Source organism: Nannobrachium achirus (assembly GCF_963921795.1).
Source record: "Nannobrachium achirus genome assembly, chromosome: 1".
In the NCBI taxonomy this organism is placed as follows: Eukaryota; Metazoa; Chordata; class Actinopteri; order Myctophiformes; family Myctophidae; genus Nannobrachium; species Nannobrachium achirus.
In genome coordinates, this window is record NC_137810.1 from 52,583,923 (window position 1) to 52,611,806 (window position 27,884).

Consider the following 27,884-nt stretch of genomic DNA (forward strand, 5'->3'; position numbering starts at 1 on the left):
TGATAACGGAGGGACTTCCAATCCACCCAACAAGCCAAGCAGGCCAGGCCACCCAAGCTGCTTCTCCTCGCCGGTGTAGCTGGCGGTCATCTCGGTGAAGGGAAGTGGGGGTCACCGTGTGGTGGAAAGCTGATAAGCGAGGACCGATCAACCACTGCAGGGCACGACATTCCAGGAGCTGCTGCTGCTGCTGGTGCTAGCTTGTAGCAGCTAGGTGGCTAATGGCCAGTGTTGTTGATACACAGGTATCTTAAACGTTAGCTAAGAATACAACACGGAGGGGGGAAAGAACAGCAATGCGTTGACTGCACAGTGCAAAAGGCCCTCACAGTTATAACTGCAGTAGAACAACGACCCCGGGCGTGTCAAAGATATGACTTCTCCAAATAGCTGACTTGAGATGCTTGCAAAAGTAAACTAAAGTTAGCTAGCGTTAGCTAAGAAGTTGCTAGCAGCCTATACTCCTGTTGCTCTTTTTGGTCTTGAGTTTCTAACAAGGCAAGTTTAGATAAAAAGCTGCTGTCCGGCACCTCGCAGCCAGGTTGTTGTTGCACTACCAGTACCTCTTGGGTTAGCTATAGGTTATCTGTTATTGAGATGGCTCCCAAAAGAAGACCCGTTCCCCTCAACATAACGCCCATTGGGGAGGGACAGGCCATCTCAACGTCCATCGATGCTGCATCTGAGTAAGTAGAGCTTTTTAAATGTAATTGTATTCGAAATATCATGTGTTAACAAATCATATTTTTATTCTTCAAAAGTGCTACTACTGTCTACTGCAGGGGTCTTCAACAGGGGGTCCTCAGTTACCACAGGGGGGGGGGGGGGGGGGGACCACCAAATATTTGTGTGATGATCTTAACCACTTGAAGAATTCATATTTTGAGGGGAACATTATCCGATAATTGCAGATTTACAGGTGTAGATGGCATCTATGGAAAATACATGTACAATATGTAGTGGGACTGGGGGTCCCTGCTTCATCTCTGTTTCAGCTAAGGGGTCCTTGGCCTGAAAAACGTCCCCTGGGACTCTACTAGGTCTTGTTAAATGCCTAGTGCTCGGCTATACATTTTGTAATTTGATTTCTCTACTTTGATTTCTCTACCTACAGTAGGGGTGGGCGATATGGAAAAATACAATATCACAATATTTTCCCAAGAGGTATCAAGATACACAATCTTATCACGATTCTTTTTCAAGTTACTCAACAGTACAACCACCTACAGGGTAACAAAAACTAAAAGAAAAAGGAGTAACAGACCATTTTGACCAGTGGTCCTCAAGGTGGGGTCCAAGGACTCTCTGGGTTCCTTTTGGGAGGTCTGAATTGACCCTTGCAAGTATGCAACTCCGACAGCATACAAATGGAAGCAAATGGTCCATTTGGTTTCATTTGTATACTGTCAGAGTTAAGGGGAGACCTTGACCTTAAAGTTTGAGAACTACTGATTTAGACCAAAATGCAGGTTTAAATGAATTCGCCAATGAATCTCTGTATTTACAATTCAACAAGGCTCCCTCATTGTATCATGATATATAAGATATCTCTGAAAAGGCATAGCGTGGAGACATTGTATCGTCTCAACGATATTTATCAACCCGTCCCTCTGTGTGTCACAGAGCCAACCTCGAAGCCTTACAGAAGAAGTTGGGTGAAATGGACCTGGACGAGCAGCAGAGGAAGCGCCTGGAGGCTTTCCTCACCCAGAAGGCTCAGGTCGGGGAGCTAAAGGACGATGACTTTCACCCCATCTGTGAGCTGGGTGCTGGGAACGGAGGAGTGGTCAACAAGGTCCGCCACAAGCCCTCGAGTCTGGTCATGGCCCGAAAGGTGAAACCCCACTAGGTTTAATATTATGTTGTTGAGACTTGGTACTGCACCAATACATATTCCAGCAAGCAAAGATTTGATTATGCCATAGACCAGTGGTTCTCAACCTTTTTACACCAAGTACCACCTCAGAAAATATATCTCTCTCAAAGTACCACCATAATGACCAATGTTAAAATAACAGGTACATGCATACACTGCACAGTTAACACATGAGGGATTCCTAAAGCCAACAATTTGATGATCGGGTCATCAGTCAATAATAGGACCGACTCCAACGGTCATCAAGTTATTGGCTTGCAACAAAAACAAAGAGAATCTCCACGAATTTAGGGTGGAGTTGTGTAACTGATAAGAAAATAAGACATGTTTTGGTGAACTATTCTGCAGTTTTCACACAATGCCACAGACACATAGCCCAAGCTCAAGTACCACCAGTGGTACATGTACCACAGGTTGAGAACCATGGACAGTTACTGTATGTTTGTGTTGGCACAAATGGACTGTGTTATACAATCTTAAACAAGAGTTCCTGCTCTCGATATTATGTTACACTGTCCTTTTTTTCCCCAGTACTAATGGGAATTGGAACACATTTCCTGTGTGTAATATCTCTCCCTCCCCCCCCCCAATATCTGGGCATATTGGTGCATTCTCTGTTTCCACCGTCATGAAATTAAGATTCTTGTGGTATTTTCTCATACATATTCACCTGTTGATATAGTCACAGATAATGGATGTAATCTTTCTAGCAATGGGGAATAAATTGATTGTTTACTTTCTTTTAGAAATATTGATGGAGGCCATTAGGAGGAGGTTGTGAACTCACATCCCTAGAGCGGGCACAGAAAACCATGAGTGAATATAGGGATTTCCATGACCAGCCAAAATCATTTGAACATTCTTTAAAAAGAAGAGAGATTCACGTAATCTTAGTATTAGAATGGATCATTGAAATCAAAAGGTTTTGCACAACAAATAAAAAATATAACAGTCATTCACCATCCTAACCAATAATGACGGCATTAAGTAAGTAGCCTTCTGAACCAATCGGTCCTGTTTCTGTAGTGTGAGGCAGCTTGATGTACACGTGCACACCCCTGGACATGACACTAGTACAGGGGTGGATAATAACTTTTTCCATGGGGGCCACATGAACAACAGAAAATATTGTGGAGGGCCGAGCCATTTTTGAGGCAGGTCGTCTTGACTTGTGACCAGTCTGACCACCTGCTTGTTATTGAGAGAACGATCACGCACATGTGCTGATGTACGCATTGCGTCCATATGTACGTGAATAAAATAAAAGCAATTCAGCTTTAGTCAATCCATGCATGAGGTAAAATTAGAAAACGTGTTTGTTTATTTTGTCATTTGCCATTAACCCTACACGGGCCGGTCAGAGTGAACCAAAAGGCCGTATATGGCCCCCGGGACGCACAATGCCCAGGTCTGCACTAGGATGATGCAGGGACGCATGACAGCATCGCATTGTCCTATCAACCAACTTTCAGAAAAACGGTAGAATGGGCATCTTTTAAGTCGTTGTAGGGGTCGAGCAAAAGGAAGGACTTTGACATTCGAAATTTGAATCAAACAGTTTTTTGGGTTTAGTTTTTTTTTTTTTTTACTACAGCTCTGGAATTCAGCAGAACTATATTTACTCTGTCAGCGACTACCCTCCATTGTTATTTCTCTAGGTCCTTCCCAACAGCTGTATTGTGTTGGTGCATTATTTCTTTTTGGCTGCCTTATCAGTCAATCTTCAGTGGCCTTCTGGCCTTGTCCAGTAGCTGGTGAATCAGTGGCGCTCTGCTGGCAATAACCCTGTAGACAGCAGCCTGATGTCACGCAACAATAGAGAGGACAAATGCCCATAAAGTTCAGGCTAAAGTGAGCCAGGTTGCAAGCCAAAACGTGGGTTTGAAAAATGAATATAAAACGCGGACAGTCCACACCCAGGTGCTGAGCCGTGACCTATATTGACATAGCAATGGTATTGTCAAAGTCCCTCCGGGATATGGGATATAAACGGTAGACAGTTCCCATCTCTAAAACTGGACAGTGACACTCCACAGGAAGGCGATGAGCGGAGATTGTTTACTGTCTTCTTCATAGCACATACAGTATACTTTGTGAGTGTACACACACTCTCACACACACACACACACACACACACACACACACACACACACACACACCTTTTTTTTTTACACTGGCACAACTATTCAAATATTGAATACAATTCAGACTAATCCCCAGAATAAATACTGAGGACTTAATGTATTCTTCTCCTCTTCCCAAAATGGGACCAGTGTTCCCTGGAGATGGAGGGAAGACAGAGAAAGATGCTGGTACATTTGTTTCATCGGTCTTAGTCAGAACTGCACCTTCTCTTTCCTGTTTTTTCTTCCATAGTTGATCCACCTGGAAATCAAGCCAGCCATCAGAAACCAGATCATCAGAGAGCTCCAGGTGCTGCACGAATGCAACTCCCCCTACATTGTGGGCTTCTATGGAGCCTTCTATAGCGACGGAGAGATCAGTATCTGTATGGAGCACATGGTGAGAGACCAGCGGACAGACAGGGCAAAGAATGCACAAGAGAGAAAATGAACAAGTGTTTGCATGCTCTGATTTAAGATTAGACTCCATCTTACCTATTATTACAAAGATAAATAAAAATGTATTCATTGTGCATTATCCTTGTTTGCTAAGAAATAGCTGGATAGAGCAATGTGCATTTTTTGCTATGCTCTTTACAGGATGGTGGATCCTTGGACCAAGTCCTAAAGGAAGCCAGGAGAATCCCAGAGGAAATTTTGGGCAAAGTCAGCATAGCTGTAAGTAGTTCACTGCCTTGTTTATAAAATATTAAGATTTGTCTTTCAAGTGTACTTTGAGCTTTGCGTCTCAAATTGGACATATAAGTACAAAATAACATTCTTCACAGTGATGTTATGTGCATCCTTATTCCTTAAACTCTGGCACGCACAAGCGAGTGTGTGAGCAAGAGACAAGCTCAAACAAACTGTTGTCTGTGTCTCCCTACCTGCCTGCTTGCCTGTCATTGAACATTACTTACTATCAGGGTTGTTAAGTAACGGATTACATGTAACGGGATTACGTAATCAGATTACAAAAAACAGGTAACTTGTAAAGTCTCAGGTTACATTTTAAAATGTGTAATCTGGATTACAGTAACGGATCTGAATGATGGGGGTTACATGCTGGATTACATTCTCCCCTTGCCCTCATCAATTTTACAAATAAGTTACAACGCCAAGCAATAAAATAATCAAGTCGAATCAGCGTAAAGTACTGCCACTTCGCTTAGGTAAAATTCTGTTGTCCTTTTCCTAATTTCATTGGCTCAATATTCTTGTCTAGTTATCAATGGTAAAACGTGTTTTATTTAATTAAAGCGAGTTTTGCTAAACAGTAATCCAAAAGTAACTGAAAGTAACTAGTAGTTACTTTTTAAATTGTGATAATCAGATTACGTTACTGACTACATTATCTTTGCAAGTAACTTGTAACTGTAGGGGATTCCTTTTTAAAAGTAACCCTAACAACCCTGCTTACTATGTGCGTTGGTCGCTCCCCGTCTGAAAAGGTCTTTACACAGCAGCACAGAAGTTAGTTTAACAAGGACACTGGGTTATTTTGCATCAACAGTGTAAGAGTACACGTTTTATTTCCAGATGGATGACAAGAGAATGACTTGTAAGAATGTCATCACACCATGTAAATGACATCACTTGAACAACTATAACAAAGAATTGTGGAACACTTCAGGAATATGTTGCAAATTCCATGATTCTTTCTTATTACTGACCATTATCTAATGGTCAGAAATACGTGGAAAAATGCACAGATGTCTGTCAAATAAGGCAACACGGACTCGCTGCCTTTACTGTAGCACATAATTAAGAGTTAAGACATGGACCAATCATGCTTACGGTCATGTGTAAAGGCCCATTCTGAGTACTGTAAGTTATTTATTTGACTTTTGTATAATGTTTTCCTTTGCAAATACATCTTTTACAGATTGTATTTAATTTCCATGTATGTTTTTATTATAACCACATAATATTGAATATGAGTTAAACACTACAATTGGTCAAACAATGGGCAACCCATTTCAGATGACCACCCATGGGTCACAGGACCCACTTATCTGAAATTCTACGTTTGCATAACTGACAGTTGTGATCAAACATTGATAATCAAGAGAATGCTTTTTAATTGTTATTTATTTAAGGTAAATTGTGATTTGAAATGATCATGACAAGTGGTTGTGATTAAATATTGTCACTTCTTTCCATGTTGAGTTTAACCCATTTAGGCCTAGAATTATTGACTGCTTTAACTATTGAAAAATAGCAGATATTCAAGCACACAGCGCGGCACCGAGTGCCGCGCTGCGAGCTTGTAGATCTACTATTTTTGAAAAATCTTGAAAATGTGTTCAAATATTTCAATATATATTTTTCAAAGCAAACCTTTGTAACTCAAATCTCTGCTTCTGGGGGTCCCTGGAACAATATATTTTGAGATGGGGGTCTGCGGCCAAATACATGTAATTTTGGGGGTCCTTGACGTGAAAACGTTTTGAGAACCACTGATTTAGAGGAAGGATTTAGAAGTCGGGTCAAAGATCGGGTCAAAGATATTCAAAGACTTGCACACATTTTCACGTGTTTTCAAAAATAGCAGATCTACAAGCTCGCAGCGGTGCCGCGCTGTGAGCTTGTATATCTGCTATTTTTCAATAGTTAAGGCATAAAATAATGGTTAAAGTGGTTAAAATTTAACGCGACTCGGGCACGTTCCAGGTATTTGAGAGTTAACATACCTGGATCACTACACAGTGCAACTGGCATTTATAGTCTCACTGGGACAAACCAGACAAATCTTATAAAGCATTTCAAGCATGTGCTTTCAATTCAGTAGCATTGACACTGGTTTATTCAGCAGAAGCATGCTGTGTTGTGTTATCCGTCCTCTTACAAAACATCAGGTACATAGTGCCTCATATACAGGTATACAATTCTACACAGGGAAAATATACAGTATATAATTTGTATCGGTGTCAATCAACATGATGACGGCTAGGAAGGTTGACAAATAAATATTGACTTATTCTTATTAAGATTATTGGCCATAGATATGTAGAGCTCTATATCTGTGATCTGACTACATTTTAGTCTGTGTGGGAACTGGGAAGACAACTGTTGAGCATGTTGTTTATATCATATATTCCTATCTTTTAGGTTCTGAGGGGACTAGCCTACCTACGGGAGAAACATCAGATCATGCACAGAGGTAATTCTATTTATTTTTCCGTTCACAGAATCCTTGATGGTAATAATCATAATAGTATGACAGAGGATGTGACAATTATCCAAGTTATCCAAGAAAAAACACCCAGCAAAAGATCCTTACCTTAACGTTTCGATCCTGCACAGGATCTTCATCAGTTCATACAAGCATGCATGTTGCAGGTGTTTTTAAATGGACACAATAATGTTTCCACACAAAACCAATCAAATATGACGGTTCCATAAGCATTTCTCAATATTTACATTATGAATCGCTTCAAAACCCCAAATTACAGCCACAGTTAGTGCTCCCATGTTGCTTATCATTGTCTTTTTTTGAAACGCACTTATTGTCTGTGTACCTGATGTTTATGACTAAGTTCCCTTACAGGATTGAAATGTTCTTTTCTTTACCCTTACATTAAATCTCAGAGCATGATCAATTGATTTGCAAAAAATCTTTTACACTTGGATCATGAAAATATAAATTTGCTATATATTTAAACCACTATTTATTTTGTATATATTTTTGCATGAGCGTAAGAGGTAGAACACATGGACTGGACTGTACTGTCAGGATGTACAGTATATACAGAATAATGATAGAGTTGTATATTGTATATTGTGCTCATTTCTAGCCCACTTCAGTGCCATTCATATGATGATGATGCAGAAGCATCTTTCTGAGATCTGTCTTGTCTTGACAGCTTGACAGCTCTCTTATTCTGAGCACAAATCTTATTACAATAAGGAGTGCTGGCTGAAAAATCAACTAGATTTGGGATAATGCTCCCTTCGGCATAAACACCTTTTGTTTATTCCAAAATATCAACTCAACTGTCAGCATGATAGGTTAGGCAGAAGCCATTTACATGACTAGTAGAATCGCATGATTTCCAAGAACATTCCTGTTAAGGGAGGTTCACGGAGATGTGATCACTTCTCTTCAGGCAGTCTTTGTAATTGAGGCTGTCACTTGTGATTTAGTAAAAATGATACTGTTACTGTCTCCGATTTTGATCATTTGATTCCTGAATGATGCTTTTACAGGGAAAATGTATCGGCCCCTCAGTCCCTCTCCCACCAACTCACTGCACCAGTGAACTAGTATTACAGGGTGTGTGTGTATGTGACTATACAGCAAGCATACAGGCATGCTATTTAAGGATTTTTTTCCTGGTGATATACAGATGGTTCCTTGGCTAGAAAGCAGTTTAAGAACCTGTTTAAATCTGTAATATATGTTTTGGTTGTCTGCCCCTCCATAGAGCACTATTTAGAAACTGCTTATATGCATAGTTAAGGTATAGGGGCAATCATGACACGGTTGTCCTTATTTAGCGAGACAGTTATTTTTTCTTTGTTGGCTGTTTCATTCAGGAATCCCATTCATTCAGCACATACTACATTACGGTATATAATTGTATGAATTGACATCGTTTACAATAAATACTGTATTTCGTACTTTTTTTCAGTCTATAATTCATCTAGACTGGGAACGCCATACGTAACTATACCTTTAAATCCGGGAACCCCTTTTGACCTACGTTTTCAGAAAACATCAGGTCAGGATTTCAGAAGGGGTTTTTATAATCTTCCTCAGGTCTAAACGGGTTAAACTTGATGCTCACCCACTGAATACATATTATTGACGTATCGTAACTATTTGCCAAATACCTATGAAATGTTGTGCCTGGTGGACCTAATAAATAATGTGGCGATTTGATCGGGCGTTAACCTGGCCTACTTTAGCCCTCTGTTTACTTTGCATTGAAGCCGTAACTGACTGTGTTCCATGTTCTTTCCTATACAATTGTTGCCAAATGCAGTCATGCCTTAACAACCTATTTGCCAGGGCACTACTTATCAAAAGAAGGCCAGTGAATTACCCTAAATAGTGCAACGATAGAGCTGAACATTTTGTAATAATAAGGTACATATCAGCTATTATTAAGGGAATGAGTCCTGGGCTAACAACTTAAAGCTGTTTTGCAACAATGGAATAAAAGATGAAGTATTAAATAGCTCTGTATACTGATAATAATCATTGCTAATGAGTGTTTGCTCAGTAACAGGGGTCTCTGTCTCTCCACCTCTTTAGTAAACAGAAAAAAAAAATTCGAGTCGGGTTACTTACCAATTTTATCCAATCAGAAGAGAGAGCTTATACTGGATAAACGGGAGATAGACAAATAAATGACCAGACAAAATTGTAACTAGAACACTAATTGAAGCAGATAAATGGGTACTCTTTCCAGATTAGATGAAATTGGCAACTCACCTGAAACTGTATTTTCTGTTTATTTATTCCGTAACAGGACTCTCCGCGTCCAGCTTTAATATTTAATAGCATGACTTACAGGACTTAATCGTTTTTAACCCATTTAGACCTGAGGCCGATTCTGAAAACGCCTTCTAAAACCTAACCTAAGGTTTCTGAAAACCTTCAATTTCTTATTCCAAAAATGTAAAATAAATTATGTTGCTATGTATAGCAAATGCTGATGTGACACAGACGTAGCAGCCGGCCTTAAGGGTAATACAACGTATAGGTAGCAGCAGGTCTAAAGGGTTAAATACAGTGTATTCTGAGCAAAATGTGGTTCTAATGACTTATCATTGTAATAAAAGTGTGAGACAGAGTTGTAAATTATTCACTTATTGTGTAACAGTAACCTGCCTTTTCAAACTGCAATTACATCATTTATTCCTATTGAGAGAAAAGTTTGAGAATGTATTGATTTACTATCAGGATATAGATCATTAACCATTAACACAAACCTTTTGTTTTAACCAAGAAATATCACTTGAGCCCGGAAAGTTATATAAACGATTCATCCAGGTGTCCCAACCTTTGATTACTTGCCAAACACTTTGTCTTTATAAAAGCATTACTTACAGTATCAAACAACTCTGTCTTTATAAAAGCGGCCTCTGAAACATTATTGGGACAATATTGTACTGCAGGAAAAGATTGTATATTGCTATCATAATGTCACGGAATAATGCAATAAGGAAGATGGACCATTACCCTTAAAAGTATACAGTAGATCTTTCCTTTAGAGAAATTGCTAAATTAAAAAGGCCAAGTTGTCAGTGAGTACAGTTCCCAACACTAGTGTAGCTCTGTGAAATCAATGCCAGCATGGACAACTGGCTTTAGTGTGGAGGGAAAAAAACAATCTCTTGGAATCTGGGAATATAATGGGTTTTACACGGATGCCAAGGGTGAAACATTTAAACAATCGATTTAATAACTATGTCTCCTCTATTCAAATAATGGCTCCATTATAAAAGTCTGCCTGTGCTTGTTCTAGGCCGACACTCTGTTCCATAGGCTTTTAGCTTATTAGCAGAAAGCACAATGGGACAATTATACACATTTTAAAGCAGTTGGCAGTCAATTAAATTGCTTTAGCGCGACTCTTCTCGTTTGAGACGTTAATGGTACAGGTCAGGACCCGCAAGTCTGGATAAATTAGCTATCATCATTTGATAATCTGATCGTTGCATATAGCTCGCCCATACTGATACCAGCGTTTTAGATGGTATCGGAGGAATAACTCTGGTTAGGAACTGGAGGAAACTCAGGAAGAGGTCTGCCAGACCCAAAAGCAGAATGGTCTGGGGCTCTCTTGCTGGGTTGAGAGTCCTGGAACTTGAGTACAGAGTGACTGGCACCCTGAGCAAAAAGGGCTACCGTAGCATTCTTTAGCACCATGAAATACCCTCTGGTCTACGCCTGGCCTACTTGGTCAGGGGTTCATGCTACTACAGCAGGATAATGACGAGAACATACCACCAGGCTATGTAACTACCATAGAATACAATTCATTTGTTTTTATTACATTTTAAACAAAATTATTCCATGTTTCTTTGTTCTATGCGTTAATTTCATAATATTAGTACATTGAGACATTTGGCTAGCTAGATAGATACCTTTATTATCCCAAGGGGAAAAATCAGTCGCCCAGAGGCTGTTACAGGAAGCTGCATACGTTTCTATGAAAACATGGAAACATTGAGGTGCTCTAAAAGCATTATAAAGTAGGTCTTGTGGTGCTGTAGTGTCATTATTACTCATTGACATCAACTTTATCAGGGCTGCTGGTGCAAAACAGAACATTTTGACCTCCATATTGTAGCTCAGGGTGGCGCGAGTGTAGCTTTCCCTCAGCATAGGGTCGGTGGTACTGTAGTGAGTAGTGGCAGGTCTCAGTAAGGACAGAGTTGTCTCTGAGCCCAGGCGGTAATTACAGCCTCTCGGATGTGATTATACAGCAGCCGCGCCCTGTCGACCCCTCCCTCTGTCTCCCTCTCCCTCTGTCGCTCTCCCGCTCTTTCATGCCACCTCTTTCTCAGAGTCACTCCTTGTTTGTCCTTGGGTGGTGGTGCGGAGGGGGGCGGGTCACACACCACAGAGGATGGATTGCAGGGCTCGGTCCTACCCCGTTATTTTTATTTTTTTCGCAGGATGTTTTTCCACAAGTGCTGAGGGCCAGCAATGAGGAGGGACTGGGTTTGTTTGCGACGGGGGCCTCGGCACTAGTTATTTTCTTACTGCCTTGCATAAGCGAGCCCCACGGAACAGAGCGGCTTGGGCCTGAGCTAGCCATCGCCCGCGGGTGGCCTTTTCGTTCACAGGCAGACTTTGGAGTCCTGGTCTAAATATTTGTCTCTGACTCTGTTCTCCACGGTGAGAGAGATTCGGTCATATGCAGGACTTATTCTCCATCCTTCAGAGTACCAGGCTCTTAACACTAACAAACCAAGCAGTGCTCTTATTTATGATGTGGTCAGTCCTGGTAATTTATTGTACAGAATCCCATTAGTAGTGACGGATTTTCTTGCTAGTGTCCACAGCTTTTGCTATTAGGCCTATTCATCAGGGGTTGGTTGCTTTGGTGTGGGAGACAGAAAGGGGGTAGAGGAAGTGCAGTATGAAGATGGGGCATGTGCTGCTTCTGGGTGCTGAGCAGGGAGTTCACCTTTGTGCACCTGTCTCCCCCTCCTGCGTGTGCGTGCGTGCATGCGTGTGTGTGTGTGTGTGTGTGTGTGTGTGCGCACGTGTGTCCGCCCACCCTCTCTCTCCTCATCACGCAGACGTCAAGCCCTCCAACATCCTGGTCAACTCTCGCGGGGAAATCAAGCTGTGCGACTTTGGCGTGAGCGGCCAGCTCATCGATTCCATGGCCAACTCCTTCGTTGGAACGCGCTCCTACATGTCGGTGAGTCAGCTTTGCGCCCCCTCCACACCTCCAATCCTTTTTTTTCCTCTGGCCCCATCCCCACTTTTCTCCCTCCTCCTCTTTTCTCACTGACCCCTCCCTCTCTCTCTCTCTGCTCCCTTCCTCTGGCCCTCCCTCATGTCCCTGCCAAGAGCATAGGGCCGTGCCCAGGAAAGGGCTGTTTGGCACTGAGGCAGGCACTGCCAACTGTGCTCTGTCCTCTCCCTCATCTCCCCCACCCCCCCCACTCTCCCTCTCTCCCTCTCTTTCTCCCACCCACCTCGCTGCCTTTTAATATACCTGGAGGCTGCAGTAACCAGAACGTTGCTGCTTGTTCATTGTCACCGAATGGTAGATAGATGATGGCCCTTTGCCTTTCCCTGTCGTAAGCCCCGACACCCTCAACCATCCTTACTCCTTCATAGTCTGAACGGAAACAAAGGCTTCCTTCATTTCCTGCCAACCCCCACTATCCCTCTGTCCTTTTGCCCCCTTCCACACCTTGTCCTTTGCTGTACCCACCACCCCACACACCCCCCCCACGTTGCCTTCCCCTTCGCAGCCATCTCTTGCCCATTCCTCTCTCTCTCTCCTGCCTGTCGACTTGGCACGCAGAGGCTCTCCGTGCTCTCTCTGACGTAGTTGTGTGTTCCTCAACAGCCGGAGAGACTGCAGGGCACTCACTACTCGGTGCAGTCGGACGTGTGGAGCATGGGTCTGTCTCTGGTGGAGCTGGCGATCGGCCGCTTTCCCATCCCCCCGCCCGATGCCAAGGAGCTGGAAGCCATCTTCGGACGGCCCATCATAGACGGGGCAGAGGGAGAGCCTCACAGCAACACGCAGAGGCCCAGACCCCCAGGCAGGCCTGCAAGCGGTAGGGAGAAAGGCACACAAACGCAGACATGATATAAACCACTGTTTCCCAAACACTAGGTCGGGACCCATTTGTGGGTCACGGACAGATTTCTTAACGCGAGTGTGTATATATATATATATATCGTCTCTGTCGGGTGAAAACCCGGTATGTCCAAAACCGTTCGTTTTGCATTTATCATTTTAAAAATGATTTAAACTAGTGAAAACAGCCGATCTACAAGCACACAACGCCTCGCGCCGCGAGGCGTTGTGTGCTTGTAAATCTGCTGTTTTCACTACTTTTGTGCGACCGCCTTGTATGATGAAGCAGGGCTTTGCTTTACGAAAGAACATACAAATTTGAAACTTGGAGATACGAGGTTTCCGTTCGACAACAACAATATATATTTTTATATATATATAATTATTTTTGAATAATTGTATGCATTTTAAAACAAACAAATGTATGAAATTCCATTAATAAAATAATAATTCAGAAGTAGTGAAAATAGACGATCTACAAGCTCGCAACGAGAAGTGAAGAGACACGTTGTGCGCTTGTAGATCTGCTATTTTCACTAGTTTGGGTCCCTGGGAAACGTCCAATCTCTCTTTTGGGTCCCGACCTGAAAGGTTTGGGAACCACTGATATATAAACAGAATGTGATTTATGTGGAACATTTCTAAAGCATAATGGTACTCGTACACATCGCAGACACTTGCTTGGACAACCTCAATGCTGATGGTACTCTTTCATAGCTAGTTTTCGCTTTGCATTTCACATCTCGGTTTGTATATTCATTAGTTTGCTATTGTACTCGACTTCTGAACTGAAGAGTTATTCTTAAAATAAGTTATAAAATAAAATGTCAAGGTTATAACGCGTGTCTGATTTTTTTGCTAACGATATGCGACTCCTCTACAGGGCATGGGATGGACAGCCGACCTGCCATGGCTATATTCGAGCTTCTGGACTACATTGTGAATGAGGTCAGAGGAACTGCTGACTGCACAGCTTATTCTCTTACACTCTTTCTTTCCTCATACAGACTCATAGCTCACCCCACCCCTCTTTTCTCTCTCTCGCTTTACTCTCTCTCTCTCTCTCACTCCTCTTGAAACACACACACACACACGCACGCACGCACACACACACACACACACACACACACACACACACACACACACACACACACGCGTACGTTTGTTCTCTCTGTGTTCTGGTTTCTGTTGGTGATGTTATTTGATTCCTGCTTCCTCCTCAGCCTCCTCCTAAGCTGCCACATGGTGTCTTCACCTCCGACTTCCAGGAATTTGTTACAAAATGGTGAGCATCAACATGGCCTTGTCAAACTAAAGCCTAGTTCAGGGGTCTTCAACGTTTTCAGGCCAAGTTGAGAGAGAGATGAAGCAGGGACCCCCACAACCTGTTCATAGATTCCATATAGTTTCATGGTTTGACAGCACAATCATCAGTGTATTTTGGATTCATGTCAATTTGTGTTTTCAGATATTTAACCACTTGAGCCGTCATTACCTAATAAACTTGACCTTTTACTCTGTACTTAGTCTGCTCTTTTCCCCCTTTGCCGAAAATAGCCTGCGAGGCATTGTGAGCTTGTAGATCTGCTATTTTTGGCTACAGTTCTCATAATATGGACACTAGGGTTCAATTTGTTAATATAAAAAGGATTGGAAGATTTGGAGTCCCCCTGTAGTAACTCTGAGGAACCCCCAGGGGTCCCGGACCCCCTGTTGAAGACCCCTGGCCTAGTTCATACTTTTGTTGCTTGATGGTGTCGCTGGCCTAAAATCGCTGACTTTTAAGATAGCACTTGATGTTGCATTGAAAATCAATCTAGTGCGTAAATTTGACTTTGGCCACCAACTCCAACTTCCCTTGGATGAACTCTCTTTATATACTGGATAAAGCAAATGGACAAAACCATATAGTAAGTATAGCAGTACTGTACGTGTCAGTTTACTGAGATCATGGCAGGGAGAGCGATCAGGAAAAAGGTTTTCTTACAAATACAAAGCAAAGATTTTGTTCTCCTTGGTCTAACTTTTTTTGTTGTTGTCAGCCTGATTAAGAATCCAGCGGAGAGGGCAGATCTCAAGATGCTGACGGTGGGTCCACACAACTTCATTGGATGCCTCATTTGAAATGCATACGTAGATTTCTGACATTCCAAATATTTTACATTTGTCTGATGGTTTTTGGTTTAGTAGCTTAGAACTAAAAATCTGTCATCTTTTCTTTTTTGGTCCAGAGTCACACGTTTATCAAGCGATCCGAGGTGGAAGGGGTGGACTTTGCCGGCTGGCTGTGTAGAACCATGGGCCTCAACCAGCCCAGCACTCCCACTCGTGGCACTGACTGAACAAAACCTTGGAACAAGCCCCACGCACTGCCCTCACTCAGACCTCTAGGTCTTAAAATACAGTACATGCTTACAAACACACAAACACACACGCATTCATACACACACACACACACACACACACACACACACACACACGTTGTCATAACACACGTTGGCACCCTCCTGTTTTGTCTTATTCTTTTGGTTGAAAAACAAAGAAACCAAAAAAAAACCTGTTTTGGTCGTCTCCTCGTGTTTTGTTCGCCAGCAGCAGCAGGGCCTCATTGAGTCACTGTACTGTAAGACCACAGATCCTCCAACACCACCACCACCAACACCACCATCACCACCAGTGTCAGGGTAACGATGGCTCACATTGCCGCACATTTCTTTAAGGGGAGTCATGAGGCGCTGAAGGGCTGCCGGGGTGTCGTTGGTTGATGAATTTGTATTGATCGCATATCGCACCACTTTTGTATTGTCGAATATTCTGTATTAGTCTTTTCTATGGCGACGGCTGATGGCTGGCGGGGTTGTATTTTAGTAGTTGGCTGCGGTAGAGAGTTGTCGGGGTGAAACTGAGACGAGGAGTCTAAAAATATTCTCTCGCTCTGCTGATAAATTGGAAAAAAATGGTTTCTAATGCTGATTATGTTAATTTATTATGCAATGTTCTGAACAAAATCCTTTTGCTTATTTTTGGTTATTGATATTATCAACTGAGGTTTTTGCGATTACCTGCCGTAGAATATTTGATTAGGAGTAAAGGACAAATGAATCGAACCGTTTATTTTTTTCTCCTTGGTAAATGATTATGAGAGAGATCGTGCTAAAATCACTTACTGTACTTTGTTAACGGTGAACGACAAACCAAAGAGGGTACTCATGACTACTAAGGTTTTGGATGTAATGCCTGATCATTTTTATTTTATTTTGTATGCACATTCATGAACAGTATATCTGTGTACTTTGAATGTTGCCATTTCATTAGATTTTTTCCCCCCAGGTAATTACTCAGATTGTATAGACACTGCTTCCTCAAAATAACTTTAAATTAACCTTCAATGTTTGTGGGACATGTTTCATGTGGGGGGGAAGTTATTACACTTTCAGGGGCCCTGAAATATGCCAATATGTCTTCTTATGGCCGTGAGGAAGCAATGATCAAAATGTACTAATTGGACAATATAGCATGGTTTATTTTTTTTCTAATGTATGGGTATTTTGTTTCCCAAGATAATGAATGATGGGGATGAGGGTTAGCTGGTGTTATCAAATGCCTGAATCTCTGTGACATCAATATGTAATTTCAATCATGTTGACTACTAAGATTTTTCTGCTTTGTTGTTGGTCTGTACTTGAATAATCGCCCCAAAGTGTATGTGGTCTTGTTTCCACTGCTACTGCTATGTTGTGAGTATGTGACATGCGCTGCAAGCCTGCTCTCTCTCTCGGTAAGCTACACAGTACATAGCCTGGATATCCTGGTGGAGAATGCCATTGGAAGCCTTTTTTCAGTTACTTTTTCCCCCCCCTGTGATTTAACCAACTCTGTTGTGATAAAAGTGCAAGCCAACCTCAAGTACCACTCCAGACAGGCAAAAAGCAAATGCTTCAAGCAGTTAAAACGGATTTTAATGACCATTTTGACTCTAGTCTGGTTTTGGGGGTATGGTGGTGGTGGTGATGTTAAACTTGCTAGCCTGCAGTCTGCTCCTGTATCCTCTCTGCTTTCTGGCTGACTTTCCTTTTTATTCCCAATAGACTTTGCATTCATCTTCAACACAGTGAATGCACTGCCACCTCAATGTACAAAGCTAAAGAAAAAAAGAAGAAAAAAATGGTACAGGAGCACTATTTTGCAGTCTTAAAATACACATTTTGATTTATGTAAATTACATGGGAGAAGAGTTCTTTTATTATAATATAAAAACGTGTCTGATATGGTTATAATGTATAAAAATTATCAAAATAAAAACTTATTTGTGAATGTACCTTAACAGTTTTTTCTGAGTGACTCCCATAAGCACTTTATGTGACATTTATTGTGACAAAGGTTTACTATTATATTCATCTTGTGACCTATTTATTCTTTCATGGAAATGGTACCTTCGCGATAGAAATTATTATCGTGTGCATTAACCGTAGTAGTGGACAAATGTAAATGTTAGATGTACCAAATCATTTTCAAATTTTAACTTCTACTCCACTCTGATCCAAACATTGTAGGCTACTTTTACTCCACTAGTACATTTATTTGAGCACTTTAATTAGTTACTTAATTTGTAAATGTTATCTTATTTACAAAACATAGCTACGTTAATCACATTCAGCATACATTTCGACCATTTGAAAATAGCTGATATACAAGCTCACAATGCCTTGCCATGTGACACATTGTGAGCTTGTAGATCTGCTAGTTTCAAAATGTTATAATTTGAAAACTTGTGAAAATGGGACATTCTTCATCTTGCTTCTTGCATAATGAGTAGGCCTACTTTTAACTTTTGGTAGGCCTACATTTTGATACACTTTTGTACTTTTACTCAAGTACATTTGGAATTCTTTTACTTGAGTAACAATTTTGAGTAGGTCAACAACAGTACTTTTTCCACCACTGAATTTAACAGGTGCCCAGACTGCCCACCCACCCAGCAGTGCCCACTCATCCGGCGGTTACCCATAGCCTTTTCTACACAGGTGAGCCAGAGCAGCGCTAATGCGAACATTTTGGAAGGAAGGAACTTCTGCTGGCTACTGTGGCTAGTAGGCCTAGTCAGTCTACGTTGATTCTGACACCACGACCACTTTAGTTTGATTGATTTAAGTATTTATTAGAAGTTTGCACAAGGAAAGCTACATGACAGTACAGTTCACTGGTACAAGGTCAACTAAAGGAAACTCAGGTAAGACTTAATTGCGCCTTATTACCATCCTCCTCTGTGTGTAATCGTTTCTATTCTTCTTACATCCAGACTGAACTTTTGAGTCGTGCGGTTCGGCTTCTAAAACAGTGGTTTTAAACTTTTCAACCCTTTTCATATCAAGGTCCATTATTTATTCGACACATGTGAGCCACGTACGGACCGGACCACCTCCATTTGATGAGATTATCCTCTCAGACCCGAAACGTAGAATATTTTGTTGTCGTTGGATGAGATTTTGTTCACAATTCCATGCTGTATTAACGGCTCAATCAAAAATATCAATTTTGTAATGTAAGATACAATAATGTAACTAGTGTAAAATGGGTCCATTTGGTTTCATTTTACACTCAAGAGTTAAAGATCTATAAGTGTCATTTGGTTATCAACTCCCATCATTTAGCTGGGACCACCTGGAACCCCCTCAAGGACTGGTGGTCCCTGGACCACTGGTTGGGAACCACTGTTGTAGGCCTATAAACTTGAGTGAGGGGGCTTCAGTTCAGGCATCGAATTACACTTAATTTATTTTGCATTTAAAGTCTTCCTGAAAAAAGGCACCGTTTTTATAGTGTTTTTCAATTCTTTATTTTTTTTACCATAATACTTCATACTTAGCCTATACTAGGGTTCAAAACTTCAAATAGATTTCTCCACGTCTCTCTCCATTTTTGTCTAGATTTTAATTGAAAACATCAGGCAGACACAAATGACACAAACAGAGCTGATGTGGGGCTGTCTGGGTGGGTTGAGCACTGGTTTATATTGGACTAGGACGTCTGTCGTAAAAATGGCTGACATCATGCATCCACCCGCGGGGCTGAAAATAAGTAATTTTGTTATTGCAAGACTTAAAGAAAGAGCATTGTTGTAGCCTCAAAAGTGTATTGTAGCCTATTTGAATATCAACTTGTTTTTTTTATTATGTAGTAGGCCAGTGGTTCTCAACCTTTTCAGGCCCGACCCCCAAAATAATCATGTTTTAACTGGGGGCCCCCACCCTTATGAGCACTAAGAGTTGAGGCATTACATTTTGTATAACACGGTTCAATTGTGAAAATAGCAGATCTTCATGCACAACGCCTCGCCTCTAATATTTGACAGTTTGGACAATGTTTAGTTTGTCATTTTAAGGGTATTAAAGTCCTTAAATCGTCACTTTAGAAATGTGCACACTTAAACTGTATGTTGGTTTGTTTAATAAAGCTCCTTTGAATTGAATTGTTACTGTTGAGTGAGAAAACAATGTTGCACAATAATCTGGGGACTCCCCAAAATAATTTGGAGACCCACCTGGGGGTCCCGACCCACATGTTGAGAACCACTGTAGTAGGCTACATTCCCTACTCAGTGTTTAAAATACAATATTAATGACATGATATATTATTTTGTTTTTGTTTGTATTGTCACCTGTTGTGGTGCTTGACAGTGCCCTCTAGGCAGGGTGTGTGAAACTACCTCTCCCAGCCTAATCAGCCTCTGGAGTCTCTCTCATAGTGATCTGATCTCCGCAGTGCCACCGTCAAGCCACAATGCCATGCTGTCATGTGGGACTCTGTGGCTCCCTGTGAGACTGCAGGCAAACAGGCAGCTCTTCACACCAGCAGGGTTACGACCTTGCATAAGGTATGTCATTCATGCCACTCATCCATGCGCAGCACTGCACACGATTTCCAAGTTCATTGTGTCAGGTGTGCTGCAGCCTGCACCACCAGCCCTCTCTCCGCCTGTGAGGTATGTTGTATGCACAGTAAATTGTTGCTACATCCTCCACCACCCCTCAACGCAGCACAAACACTGGCAACGACTGAGTCAGGGGGTTGTGGCAGGCAGGCGGGCGGGCGGGCGGGCGGGTGGTTGGCAATTGCACAACATCCGAGATCCGAGACATCAAGCACTCGAGCTGTAAAAAGAAGAGAAGCTGTCATCCCTCATGGTGGATCGCAAAGGCCTGCCTTCGTACCTGGTAACGCATTTCCTGATGTCTCACCTGTGTAGCCGCTTGGCAGGTATTATGTTGAGATGAGGCTGAGCCAGTGTGTTGAGGGGGTTGTTGGCAGCCCCTACTGTATGTGCTGGAATGTGCCAAGGCTTGTTTTTTGGGGTGGGACATCATGACCTCAGGCAGTAGGATGGGTGGGTGCGACTCTCTACTCACAGAAAGAAAATAGGAGTGATAGATGAGGAAGGAGAGGAAGAGAGTGCTAACTTTTATTTCACCCCCGCGTGCCATTCATTGGAGTGCAAGAGAAGAGGAGAAGACTCGCCAACGGCCGTTCTACAAAAACCTAAGAGCGGATAGCCATGGTTTAATGATGATGCCGTTCTCTTTTTTTAATATATTTTTTTAATGTTTTGCTTTTACAACTGCCTCCGCTTCATCAACTGCGAAGAAACACTTTACTTTTCGCTCCTCTGAGAGAAGAGGAATAGGAAACGGCGGGGCGAATGCTGTTTCTTTAAGAGAGAGGGGGAGAGAGTGAGAGAGAGAGAGGGAGAGAGAGAGAGAGAGAGAAAGGGAGGGACCTCTTTGCCCTCCAGAAACCAGGAAGGGAATTGAGTTGATCTGCTGCTGCTTGGTTTAGCGCATACGGGGCTTTGAGCTGCACGACAGTTAAGAGGGAGAGAGAGAGAGAGAGAGAGCTCCGGAGAGGAGGAGAGGAGAGGGCTGAGCTAACCACAACAAGCACCACCACGGCCATCGCAGGTGAGCTAAAGACACCCCCCTGCTTTACCCCCCTGCTGTCTGCCCTGGGCCTGTCGACCAGAGAGAAACAGGCTAAGGAGGAGAGGAGAGAGAAAGGAATGAGGGAGGGGGGACAGAAAGGAGAGAGCAAGGGGGGGCTGGCATGGGAGGAGAGGTGGGTCGCAGCAGTAGTCACTAGTCAAGGTTCCCTTTTTTACCCCCCCTTGTCCTCCTAAAGTACTTCCTACCACCGGACTGCTTTTTCACCTCTGGGAATTCCTGTGATAAAGTTTATTGGATGTATTCAAGGCATTAACTTTTCAGGCAGGTGGAAGCACTTAGAGGAGGAGGGGGATGGGGGCTCTCTGGAGAGAGGGTGGTGGTGATGGTGGTGGTGGTGGTGGTAGGGGGGGCACTGGACAAGAGGAAGGAGGTACCAAAAATAATTCTATCGGACATGGGACAGGCGACAACAACTTTTCGGGACAGTGTCATCATGTCATTCCCGTTCCCCAATTGGTGGTGGGTGCAAATTGTATGCTATGTGCGCTGGATTTGTTTTAGTCTGTGACTGCTGTTTGACATTTTACACAATGAGAATAAGTGTTAATTTAGGTCAGGAGTCTTGGAAGTGTCTCTTGAGACGTGTCTAGAGGTTTTGACTGTGTGACAGTGTCATAGCTGATGTTTGTTTGTTGTTTTCCGACAGTGCTGTGCAAAAGCTTTTTCTGATACGAAGCACGGCCCTGTTTGATGGCTGGTCTGTACTTTTAATACCTGGCAGCCTGCTAGCAACACACTGTAGTGTATAATTCAGCCCGGAGTGCTTACGTTAGAACAAGCTTGGAGATAGTGGGGGTGGTGAGGGCAGAGAAAGCTGGGACACGTAGTTCACAGTAGGGACTGCATAGCGGGTCACATAGGATTTAAGGACTCGACATCCCAGAGTGCCTTGCCCTTGGCCATACAGGAAAGGGAACAGCCGCTAGCCTATCCCAGCGAGGAGGTGTGGTGAGTGAGCAGCTGTCAAGCCAATAGGAGGAAGGCAAGCTAGAGCCTGAGTTGTGGGCTGAAAATAGAGGGGGGGAGCTGGTAGGTGTCTGCTTGTGTGGGATCAGGCAAGGGCTTGCCTGTACGACCAGGGCCACTAGCAAGTTTCCTGTCTGGTAAAGCTCCAGCCCTGCCCAGAGACGGAGGCAGGACAGCAGGCCGGCAGGCAGGCAGGAGAGGCTGACAGGGCCCGGGCAATATTTCTGCCTAGCTGGTAAGCACTCCAAATAATATATATATATGTATAGAGACAATCTGTTTTATTTTCCTGTGAAAGAGAAAACAACAGATGAGAAGGGAGATGGATAGAGAAATAGAATGCCGTAGTGTGTGTGTGTGTGTGTGTGTGTGTGTGTGCGTGTGTGTGTGTGCTGTGTGTGTGTGTGTGTGTATGTGAGCATTTTTGTGAAACAGAGAGAGATGGAGGTTGATAGAGTTCAGAGTTCTTGACCCACTTGCAGATAAAGGAGGTCAGTGCTGAGAGTAAGGTACTGCACAGAAACACGGCTCAAGAGGACGCGCATTCATTGTGTCAAAGTTTGTATTCCCACAGGCAAAGCTTTTTGAGCATCTTCCTTGCCGGGGCTGGTTTCTTCTTATGTGTTTTCATTAGAGTGTGTGGGCATGTCGTGATGATGTTTTGGTTTTTACGAACGGATGGAAAAAGATGCACATCATTCACCGTTTCCTCTTCAGGGCCCTGTGGGCAATTCTTCTAAGGCCACTGTATGTGAGATCGATATGTGAACGGACACGGCATCAGCTATTTGACAGACGGCAGTGGAGTGGGCCGCGTTGAGAGCTGGCGTAGTAGAGGCGCGTTATGTCACATTCGTTTACATGGAAAAAAAGGTGTGCAAGTTAAAAACTGCCGCTCTCACGGGTGAGGGGAGGAAATGTGGAAGCCCTTGTGGAAAATCGTACCTTGTTAGTTGTGTAGAGCTGCCATAAGTTAAAACCCTAAGGTCTGGAAACTTAAGGTCAATATCCTTTGGCACTTCAGTATTTATTTATGGATTTCGAGTTTCTCTCTTCAGCTCACAGCCTCACACCATACTTAGCCCCGTACATACTTACACATGTACATACATATACAGTACACATACACACACGCACACATCGTGTCTTAAAGCAAGATTCTAATCTTGACTGTGTACAGCAGCACTACTGGCTTGCGGTTTGTTTGAAGACTTTAACAGGAACCCTGCCTGCCCTCCATTGCCTGATACACAGATGCATATTTTTTGGCATCCCATACTTGCTGAACCCGTTTTTTAAGTGTGCGGGCACAAAGAGGGTACAAGCGAGCAGCAGGGAGTACTTGAGAGTAAATGAAGAGGAAGACGCCCAGGCGCTGGGAAAGTGTTTGGAATCCTTGTCAGGAGGCAGCGCATAGCCGGAGTGAATGACATTTCTCATTCTGTCCAATGTCACCAAAAATGTTTAATGTTTATGTCAATGCTGCCCTCGATGCCGCTTCCTGAATGCCAGTGCAGAACACAAGTAACTCTATACTTTTAGTTCAAGTAAATTCCAGCAAGAGGTTAAACTAGGACGCTGTGTGTGTGTGCGTGCGTGTGTGTGTGTGTGTGTGTGTGTGTGTGTGCGTGCGTGTGTGTTGCCAACAATAGACTCCAGGGGAATTGCAGGGGACTTCAGTGGCTGTGGGCAGGTCCAAGACACCACCCATCAATTTGGCGGTGAGGCTGAATACAGTTTGATATTCCTGTATGTTTGTGCCTGCGCCACTATAGCCTGAAACTAGCAGGTTCAGACTGACTGTGAAGACAGGTTGCGTGAGGTTTGCTGTGGCAGCTCAAGGCTTCATTTTAGGGTGAAATGGTCGGTATTATAACGATACTCTGTTTTTTTTAACATACACTATATTTGTCCAAAGTTTTGTGTATGTGGTCCAAAATGGCGTGTTATGATCTATACACACTGGAAGCAATCCTTTTGAAAACAGTTCTACATTGTTTTGTGTAGTTTGCCATTAAACCAGTGTGCTTACTGGAGTGCTAAACTGTATGAGTTGAAACATTTATCTATACTATAGGCTATAGATTCTATAGCCTATAAGCATACCTGTTAATCGTCCTCATACACAAGAGAATGGAGCTCCACTTCCCACTTTAGTTTGGCTCCCCTGGTCAGCTGCTCTGTATACCACAGCTCTCAGCCTGGTTAGACGGACAGACAGACCCCTCTGTTGTTTTCATGTTGTTTAGCAGGAGTTTGGGGGGAGTGAAGGGGCTTGTTCTGTTCTGGGACGTTTATTATGGAGAGGCCAACACAACCTGATCAAATTAGAGAGAGAGAGAGAGTGGGAGAGAGAGGCTGGGACACACAGTCAGAGCACAGGGATGTTTGTCTGGGTGGAGGTGAAGTTAAACTTGACTTTCTGCACTTCCACATTTGTGTTGTATGAGAGAGTTGATGCTGTATTTTTAGTGCCACTGTATGTTGGCACACTAGTAATTTTTGTACTGCCCCACCACTGCCACACCCCCTGGAGACATTCTAAAGACAAGCTCAAGGGGTTTATCTGCAGCCTGTTGTCAGCCTTATAAGCAATAACACTTTGACCTTCAATAGAATTTGTGCCTCGAGAGACCAGGCTGTCCTTTTGGTTATGCGAAGATATCAATATACGAGTAAAGATGCAAATGACCCCCTCCCTTTCTTATTTTATTTTCTTCCTTTTTTTTTTTTTGGTCTGTTGATTTAGTGGTCGGAACGGCGAGGAGGAAGGAGTGAAGATGGTTGCAGTCTTGCAGAAAAGGAAGGAGAATTAGCAGAGGGTGGGTTGGTGTGGTGTGGTGTGGTGGGTGGGTCCGTCTATGAGTTTTTGCCTTCTCAGCAGGGGGGAAAGGGGAAGTGGGTGATGTAGTGGGCACTGTGCAACGTCTGAGACAGAAAGATGGAGCATGATGAGATGGACAGAGAGAGAGAGAGAGAGAGAGAGAGGAGGGTCAGATGTGGGGACAGAGGGAGAGATAGGGAGAGGGGGGTAGAGGAGGAGGAGGAGGAGAGAGAAAGAGAGAGCTGGTCATCTGATAACAGAGCGGGTTCTGTTACACGCCTGCCACAGACACACAGGAAGTGCTCTCTCTCTCCGTTGAGCTGTGCATGCACATAATGGTGCAGCCCGGGCACATTGGACCTGCCATCATGGGCTGACCAACTGACCGGCCTGCATGCATGGGCTCTCCACTATACTTGGCAACTTACTCTGTGATGTGTTGAGTGCCGTCTTTGAAGCCACGTGTTCGATTTAGCTACACTTCCTGGTCTACAGCACAACAGCGAGAGCTAGAGCATGTTACTCTAGCTGTAACGAATGTCAGAATGTGGTCAGGGGCGTCACACAAGGGGGGGGGGGGGGGGGGGGAGTGGGACTGAGTTACTAGGGCCCAAGGTGGAGAGGGGCCTTAATTATTTTATACTTTAGCTATTGAAAAATAGCAGATATACAAGCTATTTTTGAAAAGTCGTGAAAATGTGTGCAAATCTTTGAATATATGTATTTTTTAAGCGAACTTTTGTAACTCAAATTTTGCTTCAGGGGGGCCCCTGGAACTGGAGGTCTGTGGCCAAATACATATCATTTTGGGGGTCCTTCACATGAAAAAGTTTGAGCACCACTGACATAGAAACATAGGTTTTTCAAAAAAACCTTCAAAGACTTGCTCAAACTTTAAAGATTCTTTCTCAATCTGCTATTTTTCAATAGTTAAAACACAAAATAACGCAGTGATTCCTTGTACCCAGGGCCCATAATTTGGTGCGACACCCCTGAATGTGGTTGTGTGGTTGTACTGCTCTGATGACTTGAGGAGGCTGCTATGTCAAAACATGTTCCCATGTGGCTCCTCCCCCTAGAAGAGGAAGTGAAATACTCCTAATTCCAAAATGAGAAATCCACAATTTGGCAAATGTTGAGTTACACATACTCTGGCGAAATGATTGCTGGCATGCCAGCGAAATGGAATGGTCTTGAAGTTCTGATTGGAAAAACATGGCCAACAAAATAGAAGCGCGGCAGATGCAATCATCTGCTCTCTAAGTTATTCATGCCACGAGCAACAATATATTAATAGATCAAATTGAAGAAAAGTTTGATGTTAAATGCATTACACTGGTAACATCAGTAGACAGCATATTGTAGAAACTGTGTTCTAATAACTTGACTGAAAGTATCTCAGCCCCTTATTGACTTCATAAAAAAAAGAAAAACTCTGCTAAGTTCCTCATACTAAAATTTTATTGACCACCTGGTGGTTAGGTTTTCCCTTGTTGATGAGGGGTCACACCGGGTGAGTGAGGGAGAGGTTAAATGGGTTTATCATTGACATCAGACCTAGATTACCAGGGCCGTCAGTGTCATACACTCAGGGGGTTATGCTTGAGTTTGTTTCACATTCCACCTCAACCTCCACCTTTATCGCTGGCATTGTCTCAGAGTTTTGGCAGAGTTTCCTGGTTGAGTTTCGTAGTGAGACGGACAGCCCAGCCCAGACCAGCCCTCTCAACTTTTAGCTTTATCAGACTCTCGCCCCTTTCCTGCCATACTCCCAATACAACCAGTCGTGCTTCCTTCCAGCACTGGTAGCAGTGAGTCACTTGCAGGGGCGTCACAAGGGGGGGGGGGGGGGGAATGTGGTACTGAGTTACCGGGGCACAAGGTGGAGTGGCCTTAATTATTTTATACTTTAGCTATTGGAAAAAAGCAGATATACAAGCTCACAGCGAGCTTGTAGATCTGCTATTTTTGAAGAGTCGTGAAAATGTGTGCAAATCTTTGAATGTATATATATTTTTAAGCAAACATTTTTAACTCGAATCTTGCTTCTGGGGGGTCCCTGGAACTAAATATTTTGAGATTGGGGTCCGTGGCCAAGTACATATCATTTTGGGGGTCCTTCACATGAAAAAGTTTGGGGACCATTGACATGGAAACATACGTTTTTCAAAGTCACATTTTCATGATTTAAAAAAAATAGCAGATCTACAAGCTCGGAGCACGGCATTCGCGCTGTGAGCTTGTATATCTGCTATTTTTCAATAGTTAAAGCACAAAATAATGCATAATAATGCGTTCCCAGTCTAAATGTGTTAAACCCCCTCCCCCTATGAAGAACATTCATGGGGGGGCCTGCAGTGAATCCTTGTACCCAGGGCCCAGAATTTGGTACGACGCCCCTGGGCACCTGGCCCAAAACCCTTGCTTAAACCCCCCCCTTTCCCTAGAACTGGCCCCATACTGATTCTGATTATCTTGTAATATCCTCTTGCCTCGACCTTGAACCCTCTTCACCCATGTCTAGTGATTCCCCATCTCTGCTAATCACCAGTCCAGTAGAATTACAGTAGACAGCCGAGAAAAGAGGAGAGGATTGAAAAATGAAATGAAAGGCATAACATGCCTATTATAGAGGAGAGGAAGGACCATTTTCACATATTCTGAATCTTGACTTTGATGTTATTGTACTGTTGTGCTGTAATCTTAACTCAAACCCCCTGCTGTTCAAAAAAACTATTCTGATTGTGAAGAAGTTTCTTCTAAGTAAAAGTATAGATATTCTGAAAGAATGGTCCTTGTAAAAGATGATGTCCT

General features: G+C 43.0%; 2 protein-coding genes across 4 annotated transcripts in view; both read left to right on the plus strand.

The window, feature by feature from the left end:
• map2k2a (mitogen-activated protein kinase kinase 2a) lies at positions 1-17,601 on the plus strand. Its single transcript, XM_080725174.1, has 11 exons — positions 1-686; positions 1,624-1,834; positions 4,253-4,399; positions 4,600-4,677; positions 7,111-7,162; positions 12,262-12,386; positions 13,047-13,260; positions 14,167-14,231; positions 14,507-14,568; positions 15,326-15,371; positions 15,515-17,601. The coding sequence occupies exons 1-11, from the start codon at positions 598-600 to the stop codon at positions 15,623-15,625; spliced, it is 1,200 nt and encodes a 399-aa protein (XP_080581300.1). The 5' UTR covers positions 1-597; the 3' UTR covers positions 15,626-17,601.
• A 3,538-nt stretch (positions 17,602-21,139) lies between these two features.
• Positions 21,140-27,884, plus strand: part of zbtb7a (zinc finger and BTB domain containing 7a) — a 30,562-nt gene continuing 23,817 nt past the window's right edge. Inside the window, exon 1 of one of the 3 annotated variants that reach the window (XM_080736654.1) lies at positions 21,140-21,238. The gene's annotated coding sequence lies outside the window, so the exon portion shown is untranslated. Of the gene's footprint in view, positions 21,239-21,664; positions 21,740-22,399; positions 22,482-27,884 lie in introns of those variants that run through there. The other 2 variants (XM_080736656.1, XM_080736655.1) reach the window with 2 other exon arrangements.